This window comes from Ziziphus jujuba, chromosome 3 (genome assembly GCF_031755915.1).
Source record: "Ziziphus jujuba cultivar Dongzao chromosome 3, ASM3175591v1".
In the NCBI taxonomy this organism is placed as follows: Eukaryota; Viridiplantae; Streptophyta; class Magnoliopsida; order Rosales; family Rhamnaceae; genus Ziziphus; species Ziziphus jujuba.
Genome location: NC_083381.1, coordinates 26,921,059 through 26,945,066, shown reverse-complemented (window position 1 = coordinate 26,945,066; position 24,008 = coordinate 26,921,059). Strand labels below are relative to the sequence as shown.

The 24,008-nt window shown below is 33.4% G+C and overlaps 2 protein-coding genes across 13 annotated transcripts; both read left to right on the top strand.

The window, feature by feature from the left end:
* The first annotated feature begins 641 nt into the window (after positions 1-641).
* Positions 642-11,541, top strand: LOC107423038 (cyclin-T1-4). Of its 12 annotated transcripts, XM_060815962.1 has the most exons (11): positions 644-1,422; positions 1,547-1,831; positions 2,103-2,207; positions 2,507-2,586; positions 2,890-2,968; positions 5,759-6,293; positions 6,421-6,502; positions 6,677-6,811; positions 7,250-7,425; positions 10,552-10,697; positions 11,220-11,541. In XM_060815962.1, the coding sequence occupies exons 5-11, from the start codon at positions 2,944-2,946 to the stop codon at positions 11,249-11,251; spliced, it is 1,131 nt and encodes a 376-aa protein (XP_060671945.1). In that variant the 5' UTR covers positions 644-1,422; positions 1,547-1,831; positions 2,103-2,207; positions 2,507-2,586; positions 2,890-2,943; the 3' UTR covers positions 11,252-11,541. The 12 variants fall into 12 exon arrangements, 10 of the variants coding, with proteins under 10 accessions (XP_060671948.1, XP_060671947.1, XP_060671945.1 ...); XM_060815963.1 differs by lacking the exons at positions 1,547-1,831; positions 2,103-2,207 and having other exon boundaries at positions 644-942; positions 1,265-1,422; XM_048478093.2 differs by lacking the exon at positions 2,103-2,207.
* Positions 11,542-12,605: 1,064 nt separating this feature from the next.
* Positions 12,606-22,759, top strand: LOC107423037 (long chain acyl-CoA synthetase 6, peroxisomal). Its single transcript, XM_016032549.4, has 23 exons — positions 12,606-13,239; positions 14,570-14,630; positions 14,711-14,788; positions 14,948-15,019; positions 15,108-15,189; positions 15,279-15,384; positions 15,474-15,550; positions 16,021-16,065; positions 16,173-16,259; positions 17,522-17,611; positions 17,745-17,824; positions 17,942-18,035; positions 18,490-18,578; positions 18,675-18,763; positions 19,254-19,383; positions 19,511-19,629; positions 20,324-20,447; positions 20,543-20,629; positions 21,157-21,260; positions 21,348-21,433; positions 21,921-22,007; positions 22,092-22,178; positions 22,280-22,759. The coding sequence occupies exons 1-23, from the start codon at positions 13,125-13,127 to the stop codon at positions 22,370-22,372; spliced, it is 2,082 nt and encodes a 693-aa protein (XP_015888035.3). The 5' UTR covers positions 12,606-13,124; the 3' UTR covers positions 22,373-22,759.
* The last annotated feature ends 1,249 nt before the right edge of the window (positions 22,760-24,008 follow it).

Genomic DNA, 24,008 nt, shown 5'->3' with positions numbered 1-24,008 from the left:
TATATATATATATATGGATAATGATCAAAGGGAAGCATTCAAGTTGGTGGGATTTCCATAAATGAGAATTATCCTTCATAATCTTCCAATTTTTAAATAAATTACGTTGTCTAATTCATCATATCTCAGAAGTCCAAAAAAAGAAAAGAAAAAAAAGAAAAAAGAAAAGAAATATCTCTAAACACCATTATTAACCAATATCACTGTTGATTTTTGATTTTTCATTAAGAACAACTTTATTTATACAATTTTCTACAGATTATTATTGATTGTTAGTTTATCTGTTAAAATACAATAAAAATAATTTATATATACTAATATACAATAAGAAAATAATATATATACCGATAGAATTAGATGATATATATAATTATATATCCTTTGTCTATACTATAAATGAGAAAGGCTGATGAGTTTTGATTTTTTTTTACTATTCAAAATGGTTAAAAAACGACTGCATCTTCTGTGTTTTGCATTTTGTTTTGTTTTGGATTTTTTTTAATTTTATTTACTATTAAGTTGCTGTCGTTTATAGTAAAGATACCCAAACCTACTCTTATGTCGTTTTCCTTTTAAAATGGTATGCTAAGGATATAATAGTAATTTTACATAAATTAGAAAACAATGGTGCAGTGTCAGAGAGTACAACGCTTTTGCCGAGAAGGTGTATCTGCGGTATGGGAAGGATTTTGTAAAGTTAACGGAGGGACGTACTAAGGTATGGGTTGTATTGATTCTTGCGATGGCGAAGGTGTATTTTGGCATTGTTTTGGTTTGCTCCTTAAGGTGTGAAGCTGAGACCTCAAGAAATTATCAGAGTTAAACTCGGATACAGTGATGAGGATGTCAAGAAGCAACAGAAACGAGGAGGAGGAGGAGAAAGAAAGGCCATACAAGAAGAACGTACTGACTTTTACTTCATTCTTCACGGCTAGAACCAGGGTAGCTTCAATTTTTTTTTTTTTTAATTTTTCACTTAATATATGAACCCTTTGGTCTCTGTCTTTAAAGAAACTCCATATCTCTTTTTCTTTTTCTTTCTCTGTATTCTCTGTTCTAGCTTCTCATCGAATCCTCATCCCCACCACACAAAAGGGGGAAAAAAAAAAAAGAAAACGAAAAAGAAAATTTCTTCCCTGAACAAGCTCTAGGGGATAGATTTGATGAAACTGTATATCCTTTGTGTATATTATAAATGAGAAGTGCTGACAAGTTTTGGTCTTTTTTTACTATTCAAAATATATTATATAAATATGAGTGGTAGGAAATCGCTTTAACGCTTTCCCTTCCTCGACTCCGTGTGAGCTCCTCTTGGCCATTGTCGAGCACAGTGAGCGTATACTCGAATCGGTAGCCCTGATTAAAGAAGAATAGCTCCATAAATCTCCTCTTAGATTTTATTGGAGAACAGAACAACAATAGGTATGGTCTCTCCTTCTCCTCCGCTTTTCCCTCTTCCTTCTTTTATGTTTCTTCGATTTTAAACTTATTTATATTCATTTCTTTCTTTTATTTCTTGGTCCTTTTTTTTTTTTTTCCTCCTAAGAACCGGCAAGCCTTGATGATTTTACAAAGAAAATAATAATAATAATAATAATAATAATAATAACTTAAAAAAAAAAAAGTGGCAGAGTCACAGAATAGAGAGGAAGAGGGTTGTGACTTGGAAGAGAGATTTTGTAGAGCGTATCAATTAGAAATCCCTGGTCTTGGCCGGGAGCGATTTAGATCTCTGGCATTTTGAATTCCATTTTATACTTTTTATCCAAAAACAATCCAAGCCATGTCACAGGAGAGACCCAGAAGAGGCACTCTTCCTCCTGCTCAAGAGGTACACCAACCTTCTACAATTAATTTCTCTTCCTCAAATTAACGTTTCAGTTTTTGTATTTGGTTCCCGAGAAAACTAAAAAACTAAAATATCTCATTTTATGTTTTTGTGGGATGGGGCTAAAGTTTTTATTTTTAATTTTTTTTTGTTTTTTTTGCAAGCCAAATATCGAGTGAAACAAAAATTTATGGAGTTTTTTATTTTGCTTACTAAACTATAAATGAAAATTTCTAAAATTATAAATATGCTGAATTTCTTCCCCTCCCCCCAGATATTTGATAGCTGTTAAATGGTGCGTGGTTTTTACATTGGATTTGGTTAGTCGTTAAATGGAACATGCTTAAATCCTTATGGATGATGGCGGAAAAATGATCAAGTAAGCTGCTTTTGGTTTATGGGATATCAAAGTAACACACAAAATGGCTCATTTTGTTATTTTTCTTTGTTTTGTGTTGCAATTCTTAAACACGATCTCTGTTTAAGTTTGATTTTTGAGTTTCAAAGAATGATGATTAATTTCAATTATTAATTTTTGTGGATTTCAATCATTATGGCAACTAAATATCCGAAAATACTCAAAAGACAGTGGAGTTTTTCTTGCAACAAATCTCGTTATTTTGGCTAGCAAGCATGATCCTCAATCATAATGTAGCCCGTTTTTGCTTTTAAATGCAGCATATTGACAAATGAGCAAAATTTGTAGAATGGGGTAATTGCTATGGGTCTCAACAAATGTACAAATCGATCGGTGCAAGGTATAATCATTTCTTCTTTCTGTTTTATTGTTGTCCTGTTCATTTAGATCAAAACTTTATCTTATGTTTCACACCTGTGATGAAAAATATAATTCCATTGATTATAAATTCGTCATGCATAATTAATTAGTGTGTTTTTAATGGGGAAATAAACCCAATAGTTGTTACTTACCAGCATAGATGTAGATGAATTAGTCTGTCCTTATGATTTCATAATGGTCATTTTTCTTTTATGTAACAAGCTATCTTTATTATTAATTCACGTATACACCACTGATGAAATTCATGCATGCTTTATTGCAGATATGCATCTGCATAGAGGTATTCTAAAGCATTGGATATCCTTCAGGCAGGTGCATGCATTCAGCTGGAAAATGGGCAGGTCATACAATTATGAACACTTGAATATTTGCATAATAATTATGAACACTTGAATATTTGCATAATATCTTCCCTTCATTTAGATATAATTTTATGCCATTTGAGCACATCCATTGCAAGTATCTAGGATAGGGCTTGCAATTTGATAAATTGGATTGAGTTTTAGCCTACTGTTCAACCATTAGGTCCATGTCTATCCTCGTTAACATGTGTGTCTTCATCCATCTGACTTATTATATGTGAACCTTATTTCATTTTTTTTTTCCTTTTTTTTTAAATTATAATATATCTATAGTTGAGATAAGTGAAGCTGAGGCTCTTTATGATCTGTACATCTTGGAGCATATCATAACAAAGGAAAAGTTCCTTATGATGATGAAATGCTTGGTCAGTTTTTAACTTGTGATGTAGCATTATATGCTTATCAATTTTCTCTTGGTTGGTTCTTACCTTTCACTATTATGATAAATACTTGTTTTGAGTTTCCCTTGATGGTTATAATTACTTTGTTTCATCTTATGCTATATATTATGAAGTCTTCTAATATGAAAGAAACTACATCACATGATTATATGGCGATTTATGGTTTTTGGTCTATTTAACATTTATATTGTTGTCTTTCTTGGTAATTATGATAAAATATTTTTCTTAGATCGTACCAGAAAAATTTATGAGAAGTTTCCTAAGATTCCTATTGCGGCACTAAATTTAACTGAAGATCAGGACATCCAACAACTTTCTGAAGCAATTGGGGCCTGCAAAAACATGTGTAGAGGGCTGCTCATCATTTTTAAAAGCTGCTATTAAGTGAGACAATATGCCATTAACATGCCCCTTTGTCACAATAAACTTCTTTGCCTGGAAGTAATGGTTTGGAAAGGATACATGTGAAAAATAATCTCTAGGATATTTATCCTAGGAAGAAGGAAAAAGCAAAAGAAAAATTAACGGGCGTTTTAATAAATTTATGATATATTATTTTATATTATTTGTTGAAAATTATTTTAAATAAAAAGTATTTTGCTTTATCTTGTGGATCAAATATTTAATATCCATATAAAGTAATTTTTTTTTGTTTTTAGAGGTGTGAATATATATATATATATATATATATATAAACACACACATATATATATATATATACACATATGGTTAACACTTTTACATATCAATACACATGCAAAGCACGTGCGCCAAACCTAGTATATATATATACACTTTGGTAAAAAAAGGAAAAAAAAAAAAAAAAGAAAAACAGAAAGAAAGAAAGAAATAAGATGTACATGGTTCTTTATTGTAGTGCACCTTATGGGAGTACTGGAAAAGAAATTGGGCCACGAAGAGGAAGTCCAGGAAGATTAAACAGACATGGGTAATTTGATTTTAGCCCAAAAAGACAAGCCTGGACCACAGAACAGGTCCAATCGAAGCCCACGTATACTGGACTTGGTCTTGACGTCATAGAATATAGTCGTTGCGTCAGGTGGCGTACTGCGCATAGGACGCGTACGGCGCACCGTAGACAAAATAAAGAAAATAAAAAAAAATATAAAAGCAGGTGGAAACGTGTATTGGGTTTGGTTGGCTTGGCTTGTCACCGTTAACCATTTCATATTTACGCATTTTTTTCTTTTGCCTTCATCCTTCTCTCTCTCTCGCCTGCTTTTTCTTTTTTATTTTTTGTTCCATCGCCTCCTTTACGCTTTGTTTCTCTCTGCAAACCCTAATTTTCTCAATTCCATTCACATCCACTGCGTTCTGGATCTCTTTCGCTGCTGACAGAGGTAGACTTGCTTCTGGTTTTTGCGATTTGCGATTGTTAATATCGTAAAAGTCGATCATTCAATTTTAATACCAATCCTGATGCGTGCTCCATTTTTTTTTCACTATTTTAATTCAAAGATTGTTACTTTTTTTTTTTTGGGTAGAATTATCCCTTTTTTCTGGTCTAGAATTCGGGTTCAAGAGATAATTAGATCTAAATATTGTCTAACTTTGAGATTCCACGTCTGTTTGTGTTTGCGTGGTTGAATATTCGCAGATAATACCTCATCGGTGGTGATCATTAAGCTATTGTTAATCTATCCTAGCATTTATTAGTTTGTGGAATGAATTGAAAAACAAAAAGAAATGGATTTTAAGAAATAAAAGCATGTACAAATTTTGAAGTTTGGTTCTTTATCTACAAACACAAGTTTTGTATGATTTATTTCGTCCAAACTGACATGGAGTCAATCGTCGCCATACAATTTGGTCCCTTGATATGTAGTTGACATCAGATGCTCTATATGTTTGGAGAATAAGTCAGATAGTTCTTAGTTGTATCCACATGGAGGCAACATATATCTTAATGAGATTATTGGTTGTTGCCTTTGTTCTCATTAGCTTTGGTTATTTCAAGGCCAAATTTATATGGTTACCCAGTTGAATGAGGAAATTATAATAAGTGCATGAATTTCTGATGTTTTTCAGTTTCTTTGTGATAAAAAGAAACTTTAGTAGTTTTCAAGGCGGTGGTCTTCCACACATTGGCCGGCTTTTATGACATCAGACAGATTTAGATGGACAAGTAGTTTTAATAGCTGATTGGTTTTTCTCAGATTCTTCGGAGTGCAATCACTATATGGTAGGAAAAATTAGGATTCAAGTAATTTGAAAACATTAAGTTAGTGGTAAAGGTTTCTGTTTACTGCATATTAACTGTTAAGGATAAAATTATTTATTTTCTAAAAATTATTACTGCTCGCTGTAATTTATTTATTTTCTTTGGTATTTTAAAAATTTTAAGCAGGAAAAATGTCATTTGAACATAACTTCCGATCACAAGGGAGCACAGTGCATGATGGTTACTGGTCTTCATTATCTAGGAACAATTTCAGCTACAACAACAGGAATAGAAGCAGGACAAATAATCATATGAGGGGATTTAATGGTTCTTATGAATACTCTGGCAGATACAGGGAGCATATAAATAATTCAAATTATGTTAGACCTGATAATGGACCATCTTGGAAGAGGAGAAAATTTTCTGCTTCTACTTGGGGGGATAGTGGGAGGCACTATTATCCACCCAATGCATATGAATATGCACCTTCTACCTGCAATGATTCTATCCCTCCTACCAGAATTAATGCCGATGTGTCGACATCGACTTCTTGTAAACGTGATCGCTCCAAGTTGGATGATGAAGAGCCTGTTTTTCTGTCAAGGGATGAGATCGAGAGACACTCTCCATCAAGGAAAGATGGTATTGATTCAATGCGTGAAACACATTTGCGATACTCGTATTGTGCCTTCCTTCAGAATCTTGGCTTGCGTCTTGAGCTGTAAGTGTCCCATCTTTCTATTTTGGTTATTTGTTTCCATTAGGAATTAGGAATATGTATTTGTCTAAGGATTTCATTATTGACTTTGATATTTAAAGATTTTCTCATTTGGTTATGTATCTTGCAGGCCGCAAACAACCATCGGCACTGCCATGGTTCTCTGTCATCGGTTCTTTGTTAGACGTTCACATGCTTGCCATGATAGATTTGTGAGTTATTCTTGTTATGCTTAAATTGGCACCATAGAAGTTAGAAATATTTCATGAGTAGATTGGGTGTCTTTTTTATGTTAAACTTTTTTGGCAGTAACAAAGTATGTTTCTTGAGTTCATCCTGCTGATAATGAGAAGTTTATATTATTACTGATTCATCTCCTCCTGCAGTTGATTGCTACCGCTGCCCTTTTTCTTGCTTCAAAATCAGAGGAGACCCCACGCCCTTTAAATAATATGTTGAGAGCATCTTGTGAAATTTCCCACAAGCAGGATATGACCTTATTGTCTTATCTTCTCCCTATTGTAAGTAGCCTCTCTACTTCCTTTTTTTATTTATTTATTATTTTTTATTATTTTTATTTTTTAAATTAACATAACTCCCTTGCTCAATCTGTCTGAATCAGATCACAAAAGGACCTTTTTTTTAGTTTGAATTTGAATACTATGTTCATTAGATTCCATGGTCAACATAATAACCGAATTGCTGTTTTGGCATCAGTTGGTTTTAAATTTCAGGAAGGGCTGTCTCCTATATGAAGTTTTAGTTCATATTTAGTGATGTTTGACAGCTCAAGTATAACTCAAAATTATTGAGATTGCATAAGATTTTTTAAAATTATTGTTATTATTATTATTATTTTTATTTTTTTCCACTACAACTATCTTCAGATATGTGAATCATTGTCAAAAAACAAAGTTAAGGTTTCCACACTGATATATTTTCTGGTTATACACATGCAGGACTGGTTTGAGCAGTATAGGGAGCGGGTGATCGAGGCTGAGCAAATGATACTAACTACTCTAAACTTTGAACTAAATGTGCAGCATCCATATGCGGCACTTACATCGGTTCTTAATAAATTAGGTTTTTCACAAAGTATTTTGGTGACCCTGGCGTTAAACTTGGTCAGCGAAGGGTTAGTTCATTTCCTTTTTCTTTGTTTTTTGCCAATTAACTTGCATTATGGTGAGTGTATTTGTTATTGTTTGTTTAATTATTTATATGCAATGTAATATATGCATAAGAAGTACCTTAGCTTATTGTGAGGGTGAAATGGATCAGCTCATTTTAAACTTAACTAGATGCAATGTACCATGAATGTGACTGGCTTTGTATTTATCAAGAATTTGTGATTCTCCGCCCTCTTCAGGTACTTTTTGTTAAGTAGACTTGGACTCTGTAGCTGTGTCCTTTCAGAGTAGGTTTAAAGAGAATTAGGATTATCACCATGGGTGTTAGTTTCTCAACGGAATGCAGATTGTTGGGATTTGGATGTGGCTAGGCCTTGGAAGGAGCAAATGCTGGTTTTCCTTCTTGTTTGTGTCATTAACTTTGTGTTTTCTTCTTCAGAGCAACTACTATGTGTGGTCATTATGGGATATTGATTCTTTTGGCATGCATATAATTGCAGGATCTACACAAGATTAGCGTGCTGGCCTGTTTGATATTCTTAGCTGGCGGATTGATATGCTGTTCTTGGAAAGTTATTGTTTTTTGCATCTGAAGTGAACTGCCGTTATATAGTGGATAATTTTACTATCAATTTAATCCATCAAGTTGATTATTGGCTATTGAAATATAACCAAAAGACTTCAACTCATTTTTCTGTTATCTGACTTTTTTTGGTGTGCCTTTCTTTGTCATAAACCTCTAGAGTTCTTTCAAGCATCAAATTTATTGGCCATGGCTGTCTGTGCATTTGGTTTTGGATTTTTGGGAAACCATTCTCTAGGCAAGGGTGTTTTTTTTTTTTTTTTTTTTTTTTTTTTGATATAATCTGTCCTTCCTATGTTCAAACTATTTTGTAGGAAACGCCTATGATTCTGCTGGCTATGGAATGTGGAACATGGTAATTAGTTAGGGGTAGCTTCTAGTTTAGCAAACGATCTGGCTGAGTCATAAAGTTTTTGGTGGTCAGATTTGCCTTTGTCTCTGACTTTTTCTTTTTCTTTTTTATTATTATTTTTTTCATCTACTATAAGTTCTATGTCAAAACCGGATGTACACTGGTTTTGCACTCCTGGACATTTAATGCTTTTTTTTATTTTTTATTTATTTTTGGTAACATCAGGGTTTTACTTTGATTTCAGTTACAAGTTACAACCAATTAGGCTATTGTCAGCATAAGTATTGTACATGGTGTTTCGAGTTTTGTCATTGGAGTATGGTGGACTCTGCTCAGTTGTGCTATATAATAATTTTTATGAAAAAAATTTCAGTTTTTGGTAAAGATAATGTATGTGGTAGAAAGGTGAATGAAAGCTTAGCCAGTGCTGTTACAGCAAAATGGGAAGAGTTAGGAGGTGAAGTTTTGCATAATAGTAGAAATTTAAAAAAGAGAATTTTTTTTCTTAATGCTAAAATGAAATATTTATTGATTTCCTATACGGCCATCTTGATTTGTCAGCCAAGCTTACTTTTTCTTAACAAGGAAAATGGCATGTCAAAGAGGAAATTAATATACTTCTCCCAGATATTTGATATTCTCCATATTCTCAAAACCCTTATTATCAATTTGGTTATCCTGCTATCACCACTACACCATATTTTGTACTGTTGCTATTACTATTGTTATTACCATTATTGTTGCTATAAATATCATTGTCATCTCCAACACCACCATCATCACCATACTTATCATAATTGTTATTATTTTTTATTAATACTTCTATTTCGATACTGTAATATATATATATATATATATATATATATATATGTCTATATATGTATAGATTTTAAATTTTACCTGCACATGCAGATAGACAAGTAAATTATATAAATTTTGAGCAAAGAATATTAGTATTAGTATAAATAACATTATAAACTTAAGGACCATTTTTCTGGAAGCTACTTTGACTGTTGATATTATATTTGCTTATATCTGTAATAAAAGTCTACTATATGTCCTTACTGGTCACTTCTGCAATTTTCTAAGCAGGGGCAAAAGGTCTCCCAAGCTATGTTCAAGTTATTGGCAATATGTATACTACCCCCTTCTACCCTTGCACTCAAAAACATCAAAATTGAGTCTATTCCTGATAGCAACCGATTTTACTTGAGTTCTGTTATTAAGATGCTCCTAACAGCATGTATTATTAATGCTCTTTTGTTTTTGTCCAGCGGCTCATGTTGCCTTCCTCTCTCCTTTAATCGGTTTAACTAGGAGTTGAAAAACCTTTTCATTTTGCACTTTCATAGCATGAATTGCATCTTGCTCTCTCTCTCTCGCTCTCTTTTTCTTTTTTATGAAGTTATTTTCCCTAAAGAAAAAAATAAATAAATAAAAAATTGCAGTTTTGTATAAGTACTTACCCTGGTAAACGAGAGCCAAGAATAGTGTTGGGATGAAGCAGTTTGGTTTGTCTATACTCCATATGTATATATGTTAGGAACAGTAGGCCAAATTTCCTCTTCATAGAGGCAACTCTCTTGCACTCACCATTGAACTTTCATGCTTGCTCAATGAGCATGGAAGCGTGTGTTTTGAGAAGCTTGATCAGATTCAGTCATTTAGCAGAAGATAGTGGGTTAGCTTTGAGAAGTTTGATTGTTGCAATATGTTGCTGTATCTACTACTTTGTCATGTGAACTGCATATGTTTCTGGAGTAAAATGTCACTGCAGCAGAATTGGGCCTGGGAGTATGGTGTGTTCTCTAGATGGTTATATGTATGATATAGTTTTGGTACTCTATCAGCATCCTGCAGAGATTGTTGGAATATATTCTTCCTGAGTTGCTGCATTTTTAGTTGGTAAGAAGAAAATGACTTTACTTTTTTTCTCTTGAATCAATGCCTGTTGTTTCTGACATCCTGCTTTTAATTTTTAATGCTGTATGTTTATTCTGGTACTTTTGTAGCTGAATTGCTTTGCATCAATGTGGAAATATATATTCTAAGTTGTACGACACATTTCCTGTTCTAACTGGTGTTCCACCAGATGGTTTGGTTTGATTTGACTCTCTCTCTGCTTCCTGAGCAACGGTGGTTTTATTTCTCTTTCACCCTCTAAAAGTTGATGGTGTTTTTGATTTTTTTTTTTAGGCTTCGGAGTTCGCTGTGGCTTCAGTTCAAGCCACATCATATTGCTGCTGGAGCTGCTTGCCTAGCTGCTAAATTCCTAAATTTGGATCTTTCATCCTATCAGAATATCTGGCAAGAATTCCAAACAACACCAGCAATTATGCAAGGTAATTTGAAAAAATTTTCTGAAAGATAATTGAAAAACAATATTGGATTCAGATAGTGGTATGGTATGCATGCAGTGATTAAACTTCATACTTATAACTGTGACACGTACGTGGATACATAGTACAATGTTTTGCAAACATGCAATTTTCATTGTCTGAGAAGAACATGCAATTTTCATTGTCATATGTTGGCTCTCTCTTTCTGGAACTCATAATTGTTCAAGGGAATTAAAAAACGGCTTATAGAATAACCATTTGTTTTCCAATTTGGTTATGGTAGATTAAAACTTATATAGGAGTTTTTTACAAGCTATTCTCACTGAAAAAAGAGTTTTTTATCAGCTTGTTATATATGTGAGGTGTGAACAGAGTCTATTACTCTCTCTCCTTTCTCACTCTGTGGAATAAGTATTGTGTTAGTATATGTTTCAATTTTGTCCTTCATTGTATGTCAGCTAGGGTTTAATCTTTCTTTTCAATTCTTTGCTTCTTGATAAAAAAATTATTTCACTGTTAATGCAGATGTGACGCAGCAATTGATGGAGCTTTTTTAGAAGGATAATAGAACAGGATCGGATCAGGCCGGACCAACTTTATGTGTCCCAAGGCTGATAAAAGAAAACAAAAGAAAAAAAGAAAAAGAAGATAGGGACTTTTAATTAAAAAGCAATTTTATATAAATAATAGTAATTGATGTATGTTTACACTGCACTTCGTTTTCGTTTTTTCTTTTTCTTTCCTTCGAATATAATGAGGATGTTTGGCTTGCATAAGGCCTAAACGAATGTCAAGAGCATAATCATTTTTTATGAAGCGAAGTTGATATCTGATATTTTGTTGATAATCTATGTTTATATATATTTTTAGTATATATTATTATTTACACAAGTGAAGAACACAATAAAATGAATGTGCTTAACTATTGACTAATTCAGTGATAAAAAAAAATAAAAAATTAAGAGTAAGAAAATTGTTATCCAAGTGAGTAATTTTAGATATTAAATCAGAAACAGATGGATAAAGACCCTAAGGTTAATGAGACATTAAAGTTTTCTTATATCTTCTAATTTGTATGTGTTGCTTGGTAATATGGATGGTTTTTAATATCTCTCTTTTATTTTCTTTTATGAAACTGTGTGTAATTTAATTATGTTTTAAGTGTTAGTTAATAGTTATAATTTTAGACATCTTAAACAAATGTAGCTTGAAATTTTGTTCATTTTGATATTTATTTATCTATTTATTTTTTTGTTAACTTTGTAATTAGCACGGATACGTAACATTATTTTAAATTTATGTTATATAAGGCTTTTTGGGTAGAAAGACAATGTGATTTGTTTGAAATAAATACGTTAGTAATTATAACATTGAAATGGTAAACAATGTTATTTTATTTATTTATTTTGCAAATAAATTGTAACACTATTGAGACAAAAGAAATCACTTTACATTAAATAATTGCTTACTAAGTTCCATTCAGTATTTTGTGGAAAAAGAACGAAAATGTGAACACTCATAAAAATGATTAATTTCGATGCAATAAATACAATTTGCCTGCTTCCGCCAAAAAAATAATAATACTAATAATAAATAAATAAATATATATAAATTTTGCCTGGTGTGTACGCAACAAGATAAAGTTAATATAAAGAACAATCCAATGCAACCACCATCCTTATTGTTCAAATTTGACCATCATGATCAAATTCAAACCCCATTTTGCAGAAATCAAATATGTTTTTTTTGGGGCAAAAGTTTTAATTAATGCAGAAGTTTTGACTTTATTTATTTATTTATTTTTTTGGGTTGGGATTACACAGGGATTTTGACCTTGAAAAAATAAAATAGAAAAAAATCCCAAACAAGAAAATAAACGTAAGAAAAATAAGAAAAATAAGGTGGAGAAAACGAAAAACCCGTGTAGCTAGGAATTCGGTTCAAGAGCCGGTACACGGCGGCGGATATTTGTACAGAGTCAGCGTGTATATAAAGACGGAAAAACGGTCTTCTTATACTGTAAGAAAAAATGGAAAAATGGCTACGAAAATATATATATATATATATCAAATAGTTTCCATATATATTCTCTTTCACACTTTTGCTTCCAAATATTTCCAAACATAAAAATCTAACAAATTTATATTATATATATATATATGTAAAACTGAAACTTATCCCATTCGTAATCGTATATGCCAATTCATCCATCATATCATCATCACCATCATCATCTTCAGCTTTGTAATGTGTGCCTCTTACTTTCTTTCTAATCTATTCCATTTTCTGTCGTATATTCCTGAGAAACAAACACTCATTCACAAATTAAACCGTGAGAGAAGCTAGATCACAGTGAAAGAAGGACGAATACGAGGAGAGAGAGAGAGAGAGGAGAGAGTTTTTTTCTTTTGCTTCGAGCCTATAGCTTCCATGGATTCCAAGGTAGCTCAGCGTCGCCTTAAAGTTATTCACAGCCACTTCATCACCGCCGATGACTCTCCCTCACTTCTTGGACCTAATCCTACTGCCGGCGAGTTCGTCTCTGGTATGAACTCTCTTTATTTGTCTATATGTGTAATATAGTATAGCACTAGTTTTTTGTTTTTCCGGATCGCATTTGCTTATGGGAGTTCCTTTATATATAGATTAGTATATAGGAGGCCTTGGTGATAGTGGAATTTAAAGGTGTTGGTATTTGTCATGTGGATTTAGATTCTCCATTTTTCTATTGGTTATAAATTTTTGAAGTTCGCCTTTTTTTTTTATTCCATTTATCTTTCACCTTGTCTACTTTCGATTGCGACAACAGGGCCTTGATTTTGGCCCCAGTGAACGTGGAAAGTGGTAATAAGAATCCAACGGGGAAACAAAAAACTTCGGTTCTGTATTACTTTTTTGAGTAGGCATTCGAACTTTTTTGTGATTTGGGAATGGAGTTGACCTTATTGTGGTTGTAGATTGAACTGGATTTTTGTTTTTTCATTTTTTTTTTTTGGGGGATGGAAGTGGGAGCATAGCCACTTAGAAAAAGGGTGGAAAAGAGCATGTGGCGTTTCTAGTCGTTCTTTCTGGTATTGAATTAGCTTTTTTTCCGATTACTGTATTTCTTTCCAGTACTTGTTTGGTGGGGGCCCCAACACTTTAGAATGGTATTTCGGTCGTAGTCATTTATCCCATCCGCAAAGATATATGGAACTTCATTATTCCTTGCTGGTTTAATATGAATGCTGTTTATTTATTTATATTTTTTAGGTTTGGCTTTTGCCTTATAAAACCCAGACAACTTTAGCCTTTTGCCATGCCAATGAAATTAATGCAATTGTCTTTCACCTAGAGCATCTTGTTGACGTATTTAGTGTGCTTCATGGGTTTTTTTCTTTTGGTTATACATATATATATATATATATATATGTGGAATTGAAGCTGCTCCTGATAAGTTCTTCATCTCTCTCTCTCTCTCTCTCTCTCTAACTTGACTTGGTTAGCTGACCCATGGTACTTGAATATTGTGGATATCAACTTTCAGTAGAACTTGGTTAAATAAAAATAAAGTCAATTACTGCTGGGAGAAAGATATGTAAAATGTAAATCATCAGCATGGGATGTGTCAGGGAAGTTATTGGGGACTGTTTCTTGAGACATATTTTAGCATATAGAAAGCTGAAAGAATATTGGGCTTTTGAGGTTGGATAGAGATGAATACTAGGTTTATAAATATATCTGAATTAACTTGCTCCGTGTTGGATCTAATTCATGTGTTGATGAGCTAAAGAGTGACGGTGATGTATTAGTGGAGTTTTGATATCTGTTTCATGTAAATGTTTCTTTTGATATCGTATATTAATATCGTCGATGCTGGTGTTAAATTCTCACAGAGCAAGGATACAGTGTTGTGCTTCCTGAGAAACTACAGACAGGAAAGTGGAACGTGTACAGGTACAGATTCCATTTTTCAACAATTTTCTTTCTTCATAAACCTTTGACTTCTTTAACGTATCTTTTCTCTTTGATGGAAGGTCTGCACGTTCTCCTTTGAAGCTTGTGAGTAGGTTTCCTGATCATCCCGAAATTGCTACACTACATGATAATTTTGTGTGAGCACCCTTCATTTTCTTTAGTAAATTACATTGAGTTTTATAAGCCCATAAATTCCTTTGTAGATTCCTGTTTCATATGCATAATATATAACTACTTCTGTAACAAATTAACTAAAAGATTGGCTAAATGGTATTTTGCAACTTTCTCAATATTAGGCATGCAGTTGATACTTTCCGAGATTATAAGTACCTTGGAACACGAATTCGGGTTGATGGAACAGTTGGAGAGTGAGTTCTTTTTCTAAAAATTTAGCTCCAAAGTTTTGTTTATTTATAAGTATTCCCTATCATTTGCATTTATCTTTCACCCTTCAAGGTACAAATGGATGACATATGGAGAAGCAGGTACTGCTCGGTCAGGGATAGGTTCTGGCCTAATGTATCATGGGATACCAAAGGTGAATTTTAATTCATAATTTTATGTTTGTGTATTTTGTATTTTAAATGTTTCTATTGTTGTTTCTTTTTCTAATTTCTTTAATTACAGGGATCTAGCATTGGGTTGTATTTTATCAACAGACCTGAGTGGCTCATTGTTGATCATGCATGCTCTGCATATTCCTACGTATCAGTTCCTTTATATGATACTCTTGGTTTGTGACTGGCCATGTAATAGTTATTTAATGTTTTGTTGTGGATTGTTCTAGCCCAATGATTTTAAAGTTAAATGTTTTCTTTGCAGGTCCAGATGCTGTCAAGTATATTGTAAATCATGCCGTTGTTCAAGCTATATTTTGTGTGCCTCAAACATTAAATACTGTGAGTGTAATTATCTTTTGAGGGTGTACATATGTATACACTATCTCACGAGTGCTTTTTTAGAATTGAGTTTTAGCAAATATTGAAGAAATCAGTTGGGAGTTGGTACAAGGTTCACACAAACAATATTTGAGAACTATGAGGTTCACGCGAACAATATTTGAGAACTAAACAATTGTAATTGAGAAAGTTGTTGCCAATTTTGTGTTTTATGGAAATTTGAAGATGTTAGTGACCAGCAGCAATTAGGTAATTTCATAGATTGACATGGAAACATGATCATAAGGTCTTTTTATTTATGCTGAACATAATTCTAATACTAATGACTTTTGAACATTATTTTGAATATTCTGCTAGGCCTTCTGGTTTCTTCAAGAGATGCATTTGCCATTCTTCTGTTTTATCTTATCTTCAAATGCTTTCATACTAGATTTCCTTCTTTGACATGTCTTATCACTTGGAATTTGCAGTTATTGAGCTTCTTGTCAGACATTCCAACTGTACATTTAATTGTGGTATGATATAAGTCTCTTGTCCTGAACTGAATTTTCAACTAGTGAAAAGGGTGGCAATGTTGTGTGCAGCTTGTTTCACTAGCTTTTTCATTTGCACTTTTTCATAGGTTGTTGGAGGGATAGACGACCAAATACCATCTCTTCCACCATCAACAGGAGTTAAGGTTGTAACATACTCAAAGTTGCTTAGTCAGGTAATTTCTATCTTCTGTGTGATTTTAGGATTTTCTGCAAATGAAAACAATGATTCTCAATCTGGATTTATACCATTCTATATTTCTTTGTTTCTTTTCTTTTTTTCTTCTTCTTCTTTTTTTTTTTTTTTGGTGGTTTAAGGAAATGCAATGATTTTTCACCTTGTAAAAAATAAAAATGTATGTGGTGGATATGTTGCTCTTCTATGTACTTTCTTTGCGATTTAGAGTTTTAAGGAAGAGTTTAAATTGTTATATTATTTAGGCTTGTAGTTCTGAAGAAATTAGATCATACATCTAGGTTTTGAAGTAACATAGTGTATTGGGTCACGAACTGCAATCCCTACCTTGGCTATTGCTTGGTGGCTTGCATAGGGAGATTTATGACTTTGTTGATTTACTTGTTCTTGGATCTGTTGCACTAACTTAGGGAATTATAAATAGTAACTGTTCGATATAACATCCTGTTGAAACTTGCACATCTTTAAATAAACAACTTGACGAATTGCCATTGCATAAACATACATGAAGATGACTATATTATTGTGGTTAAATTTGAGAGATTGGTGTTTTATACCTTATCATTGCACATGATCCAGAGCCTTTCTCTTCTGAGAGGGTTGTTAGCTTTCCCAATGTAGACACTGTTATACAGTTTCACTAGTCATTAGGGTCCTTTATGACGCATAATTTACAAGAATTACTCTTACCTATATATCATTTTGCGCAGATGTTATAATTCTTATCGTGTGTGTGTGTGTGTGTTTTTTTTTTTTTTTTTTTTTTTTTTTTTTTTTTTTTTCTGTTTTTGGGTATTATAGGATGGTATAGTTACAAATTTATTAGGCCTATATATATATATATATATACAACATAGAGTTTTGCTGTAGAGAGGACCAGGTTTTCTCCATAAGGTGAGAACTCAAACATGATTTTGGGAGGGCCTGTTTTATGCCCGTGCAGATAGGTCCGCTCTATAAGCATGTTTTGTGAAAGAATGCCCGTGCTGGTGCAAAACTGGCCCTCCCAAAATGATGTTTAATGTTAGGTTCTCACCTTATGGAGAGAACATGGTCCTCTCTATAGCAAAACTGTATATATATATATATAGTAGTTCTACGGTGTGGACGGTCCGCATGCGAACCACACCATAGAAGTTCCCTATATATATATATATATTTTTTTTTTTTTTTCTTTTGGTATTATTGGATGGTATAGTTCCATATTTATTAGACTAATATGTGTCAATGTTTTCCTTTTAGGGCCGCAGTAGCCTTCAGCCATTTTGCCCACCACAACCTGATGATGTTGCAACAATTTGCTATACAAGTGGTACAACTGGGACTCCAAAGGTACATTGAAAGACAAAGATCCTTTTTAGCCATCTAATCTTAAAGCTACTGGCGAAAGAATTTCCTTCCGAATGTAACTAGATTTTCCATTTTAAATAAATTTTAAAAAATTCCTCAAATGAGCTGTGGCCAGGGAGCTGTATTAACGCATGGAAATTTGATTGCAAATGTTGCTGGGGCCAGTATTGCTGTCAAATTCTATCCCTCAGATATGTGGGTATCAATAATTTTGCTTTTAACTTGACAAACAGAAGTTAGTGCTGCATCATCTTCTATAATTCATTCAGAACTATTTGTCTTGTCTGAAATAATTACTGTCTATTTTACCAGTTACATATCATATCTTCCTTTGGCACACATCTATGAGCGGGCCAACCAGATAGTGGTTGCATATTTTGGAGGTGCTGTTGGATTCTACCAGGGGGTATGTGACATTATTCCTGTCCACCTTCAATATCTAGACACTGTAATATGTGCCGTTTTAACTGTTTTCCTGTCTCAAATCTTCTTGAGAATTCTTGCAGTGCAAGTTTATAGATGCAAATGTGACATAAGTATGCTTCTCTAGGATCAATTTGCTGCCCGAGTTGTTCAGAAAATATTTATTTGATAGCAATTTTAACAGAGATATTCCCAATCTTATTGTGGTTACAAAAAATTATTTCGTATATAAATTTTTATCTGAAAACTGACCTCCTTAGTTTAGCCATGCTATCTGAAAGAATTGCTATGATGTTTTTTGATCGTGTTTCAGTGATCTAATTTAATTTTGTAGCCCATTCAAACTTGTAAAGCTGGATTCTGCCATGTAGGTTTTGTATGTCATAGTACTATAATTATGACAATCCATAAGAGTTTCTTTTAACTGTCATATGCAGGATAATATGAAACTAATGGATGATATGGCAGCTCTGAGACCTACTATCTTTTGCAGTGTTCCAAGGCTTTATAATAGAATTTATGCTGGGTAAGAAATCATTGTCTATTGAATACATAGTTATTCTTTGAGCGCTAACTAATAGTTTTTGGGAGGAGTCATTCAGAAGCTTTTTTGGTTCTTTAGTATATTAAATGCTGTAAAGACATCTGGGGTGCTGAGGGAAAGGTTATTTAATGCTGCCTACAATGCGAAGAAGCAAGCAATATTAAATGGTAATGTGATAATCAACTATCTTTTGCAGTAGGGGAGAAAACAATAAACTTTTACATTGAGACATTTGGATTATGAAAATAAAGTATGTCTTCTATGTTCAAGATTATTTTCTATTTCATTTTAGGATGAGTGAAGTTTTCATCTTATAGTCATCAATGTCTCAGAGTTAATGACTCGTTCTAAATTTCATAGTCATAGTAATTTTTTTATGTTTTTGGATGATTATAGAAGATATTGTATGTGTTATTTATTTTGTTATAAATGTAAGCTGCACATATTAATTAATTTTAACAATAATGTTATGTAGTTGGCTAGTCAAGAGTGATATTCTTGTTTTTGTTTACTGTATAGTTCTTCTGCTCTGTGTAATGTTTGCTTTTTAAGTTACTGTTAATCCCAAAATCTTTAGTGTTTGGGAAGCAGGTCTAGCTATCTGTATCGAGCCAGACACATTGTACTCTTAATAGTTGCATTATCGTTATGTTTCAGGGAAAAATCCCTCTCCCATGTGGGACAAATTGGTTTTCAATAAGATAAAAGATAAGCTTGGAGGTCGAGTTCGTTTCATGGCATCGGGTGCCTCACCCCTGTCACCTGATGTCATGGACTTTCTAAAGATGTAAGTTTTTCCCAGTTTGTGCATATGACATGCCCAGAAAAGGACATATATGGTTAGTTTTTAAAAAAATATATATTTTCACTCACTCTTTTCCTGGCTTTTTTAACATGTTATTATTCCTTCACAGCTGTTTTGGTTGTCCAGTAGTTGAAGGATATGGAATGACTGAGACTTCTTGTGTTGTAAGTTCTATGGATGAGCATGATGTTCTATCTGGTCATGTGGGCTCTCCTAATCCAGCTTGTGGTGAGTTATTGTCATGAGTTTGGTTTATCAAATGATTCAAATTTACTTTTAATGGTGTTGTATAAATTTAACTTTATATGCTAAAATCTATGTGGATGGCATTTATGAAGCTTTCGACTGTCAATTGTTAGTAAGTCTTGGTTATCTGGAAAACATTTTTGTAGAAACTCATTTTAGATGAACCAGTTCACACTTTGCTTTCCCTCCATTTAAGGTTGTGATGTACTGGACTCCTTTTTCTTGGATGGCATTTTATCTAAAGAAGGAAGGTTCAGGCCAGAAGCATGCTTGATATTCAGATCACTAAAATTGAGGCTTGCGAGCTGCCTTACCATTTGATATAGTAGTTTCAATGGGCTCAAATTTTTATTGCAATGGATTTTACTGGATGCTATGTTGTAGTCATTAGAAGTTTTAGGGCACATGAGTGGCTGTTTATGTGAACTTATTGAATGTCTTGTTCCATCATATTTTTGTTACCTGCATTCCTGCACGTTGTGGTTGTAATTCAGCTGTACACTTGGAGGGTTTGCATCTGTTTGTATATAACACTAACCTTCAGTTAATATTTTGAACAGGTTTAATGTATGGAAGAGTGTTAAAGTTTGGCCTTTTGCATTCAAGATGTCCTTCAATTTTATGATATTTCTTGCTTTTACTTTGGACTAACATTTTTTCATTTTCCCTGTATCAGAAATAAAACTTGTGGATGTCCCAGAAATGAACTACACATCTGAGGATGAACCCTATCCCCGTGGTGAAATTTGTGTGAGGGGTCCGATTATTTTCCGTGGCTATCACAAAGATGAATTACAGACGTACCGACCTCTACCTGTTGTTTCTTTTGAGCATCGTTCTATGCATCAACCATTAAACTGTTTAATGATGCTAGTAGTATATAACTTGTGAACAGGAGGGAAGTATTTGATGATGATGGCTGGCTTCATACTGGAGACATTGGGTTGTGGCTACCAGGTGGTCGTCTAAAAATTATTGATAGGTAAGATCATATCATCCTAGATGATAGTTCTCTGATGTACTGATAGCAACTCTCCCTGATGTCAGGATAACAGAATGAGTGTCCAGTTTCTTCTTATCTACAGGATGGACACTGGAGATTATATAGCTTAGGTTACAATGGGATAACTAACTTGGTGGTTTCTTGGTTCCCCCTAGTTTGAACATTAAACTAGATTAAGTTGGTCCATTCCACCTAAACATGAAGTTCTATTCGCTCTTCATATTGATCAACTTTTTTATATTGATTGTCCACTGTCTCAAGTCTACAATTTTCCCAATTTCATGGTCATAAAGATTGTTTATAGAAAGTTTTTTAAAATGACATATCTATTGATTTCAACACCTACCTACCAACTTTAGTCAGAAACTGGCAAGAAGATAAAATCTCCTAAGCCATATATTGATAAAGAACCATTTTTGTTACTGCATTCATTGTGGTTAGGACATTCTTCCATAAACAACTTTTGACCATGAGAATTGTAATGACGATTTTGTATACCATTTCAGGAAGAAGAACATTTTTAAGTTGGCACAGGGAGAGTACATAGCTCCTGAGAAAATTGAGAATGTATATGCAAAGTGCAAGTTTGTTGCCCAATGTTTTGTATATGGTAAGAAAACAGGATCTCCCACTCGTCCTCTTGCATGCAATTGCTTGCAAATTTTCAATGCTGACTGCTTCTTTTTGCTCTTTTAAGGTGATAGCTTAAATTCATCTTTGGTAGCAATTGTCTCAGTGGACCCTGATGTATTGAAAGCATGGGCTGCTTCGGAAGGAATTAAGGTTCATATTTGGTGTTTTCAGTCTCATAATAAAAATAAAGAAACTGATAATTATCTTCAAACTTGTGAACATACCGAAATTTGGTTGTTGGATAAGATTATGGACATACTGATGTTTGGTTTATATTTGGTTGTTGCTACTGAAGTTTTCAGTGGATAACATTGTTGATAAGTAAAAATGTGGCAGTCTAATCAAGGACTGATGTTGCATCCAGTCAAAGAACTTGTTTCTTTGTTATTAGTGCTTCCTGAAATGATTTGCGATTGTAAAAGATATCTGGCACTTCTAAAGCTGAATTAAGTTACTGGTCATGAAATTTAGTTTATTATCCTCTTATACTCTGAGACAAAAGATGATAAAATAACATAAGCGGTTAATTTAGATTTGATAACATCTTAGGTCTTGTGCTTGTTCCTTCATTTGTGTCATAGTCCAAGTGGCTTTTCTAATCCTTATTTTGTGCTTCGTTGGCAATGTGTGAGTGTAGTATGAAGATTTAGGGCAGCTATGCAACGATCCAAGAGCAAGGGCTGCTGTATTGGCTGATATGGATGCTGTTGGAAGAGAAGCTCAGGTAAGTTATTTGAATGAAGTTTATTGCACCTTGTCCCTTTTTTGGCTCAAAATTCTTTTCTAAAGTTGGTTATTTTCACTGCAGTTGAGAGGTTTTGAATTTGCAAAAGCTGTGACCCTGGTGGTTGAACCATTTACAATGGAGAATGGTTTGCTTACTCCAACATTTAAGGCAAGTGTTCAGTGTCTTAATACCGATAGCAATTGTATAAATGAATTATCCTAGCAAAAGTCAAATTAACATGACAGTCTTAACTAATTCATCTTCTTCAGGTCAAGAGACCTCAAGCGAAGGAATACTTTGCAAAATCAATTTCACAGATGTATGCGGAGATCTCTTCTTCTGACCCCTCGCCCAGAAAGTAACTGTGAAGTGGGTTATTGAAAAGGAGCTAGTATAGATGTTCAGTGGGGAAAAAAAAATAAAAGAAATGGAGAGAGACAGAGGAGAAGCAGCTAAATAAACATTCAAATCAGAACATTCTTGATAGGGTGTGTTCAGCAGACTCTCTTGCTTTGATACATAATTGGAGATGACACAGCGGAAGGGGGGTCTCTGTCTAGTGTTTATTCTATTTTATTTTTCTGGTTTCCAAATTAAATAATTGATTTCAATTTGTTTACTACAGTGACCTCTGGACCAGATGATTTAAAAATGTTAATTTCTAATGGAAAAAAAAAGAAAAAAAAAAAAAGAGAAGCCTGTAAAATTTTAATATTTGAGAATGGATTTGGCCACACATTTGTGTTTTAGATTGTCTATTCTTATTGTCGATAGTATTACTAGGTAAATGGATATGAAGCATTATAAGTCTATAATTATTGGTGGTGGGTGCATATTGTTGTTCACTTTTTTTAGTTTTGGAGGAACTTGTGCTAAAAGAAGGTAAAGTTAGACCTCTGATTGACCAATAGTTTCAACCTTATTAATTGTTTGACTTCCAGTCTTTTAATTACATGAATGAACCATCCTGCACAAAGGGAAAAATACTTGGTCCTACGTCACCCAGTGACTGTTGCTGCAGCTGGGGAAAGTTTTGAGTGTCTGCAACGCCATAGAAGAGATCTCTGTTCCTCTTTTCTTTTATTTATTTATTTATTCTTATTTAAATTTCTTGAATTAAAAAGTAAATGGCTCAACTCTGTTGGGAACAAGGGAACAACAACTCTCGACAATTCCTAGAAGGAAGAAGGAAGGTCTATTGCGATGGGAACTAAAACTAATAATCCCCTCTAACCAAGCCCAGGATCAAACCCATTCACATCACTGGCTACTCTGCTGTTGAGCATTCTGTTGATTGGTGGCACAAAATTTATTACGTACACTATCCCATCATCGGCATATGTGATTCAGATCTAGGAATGATTTTATTGGGTATTCTTTTCAAACAAAAAGGTCCGTTACATTATTTTTACCCAAAAAAAAAAAATGTCCATTATATCATGCTTTGCTTCTCAGATTTCAACCACGTTTTGCTTATAAAAGTGACCCCTGTCTGATTCCTTATTCTAGCCCACGCCTGACCTACTATTTTCCCTTCATGGTCCCAAAACAGTTTGGTCTTTAACATATATAAAGAACATAAGGCAAAAAAATTAAATAAAAAACATGATTTTATTTACCAATTGTTCATGATATGATTGGTCCAAGCCTTGAAATAAAAAATGCATTTGGCATTTGCAAATTGCTACTCTTTTTTGTGGAGACCCCATATTTCTTCTGACTTTTGGCAAATCAAACAAGGAAACTGGGAAACAATTCACCAATGAAAACGGAAACTGGTAAACAAAGGCATTATATGCCATCTTTATCATGCACCAATAACTTGGAGAGCCACATCCAATCACACCCAACTCAGATATTCGCAAGGCCTGAATTTTTGACCAAGCATGCCTTCCTTTAAGAGAAAAAAATAAAAAAAGAAAATCATTAATTGTTTTGATTGTAAGTAGTGGAGGTTGATTTAAGTTTTGTTTTTTTGATCTAATTTCATATGTTGAT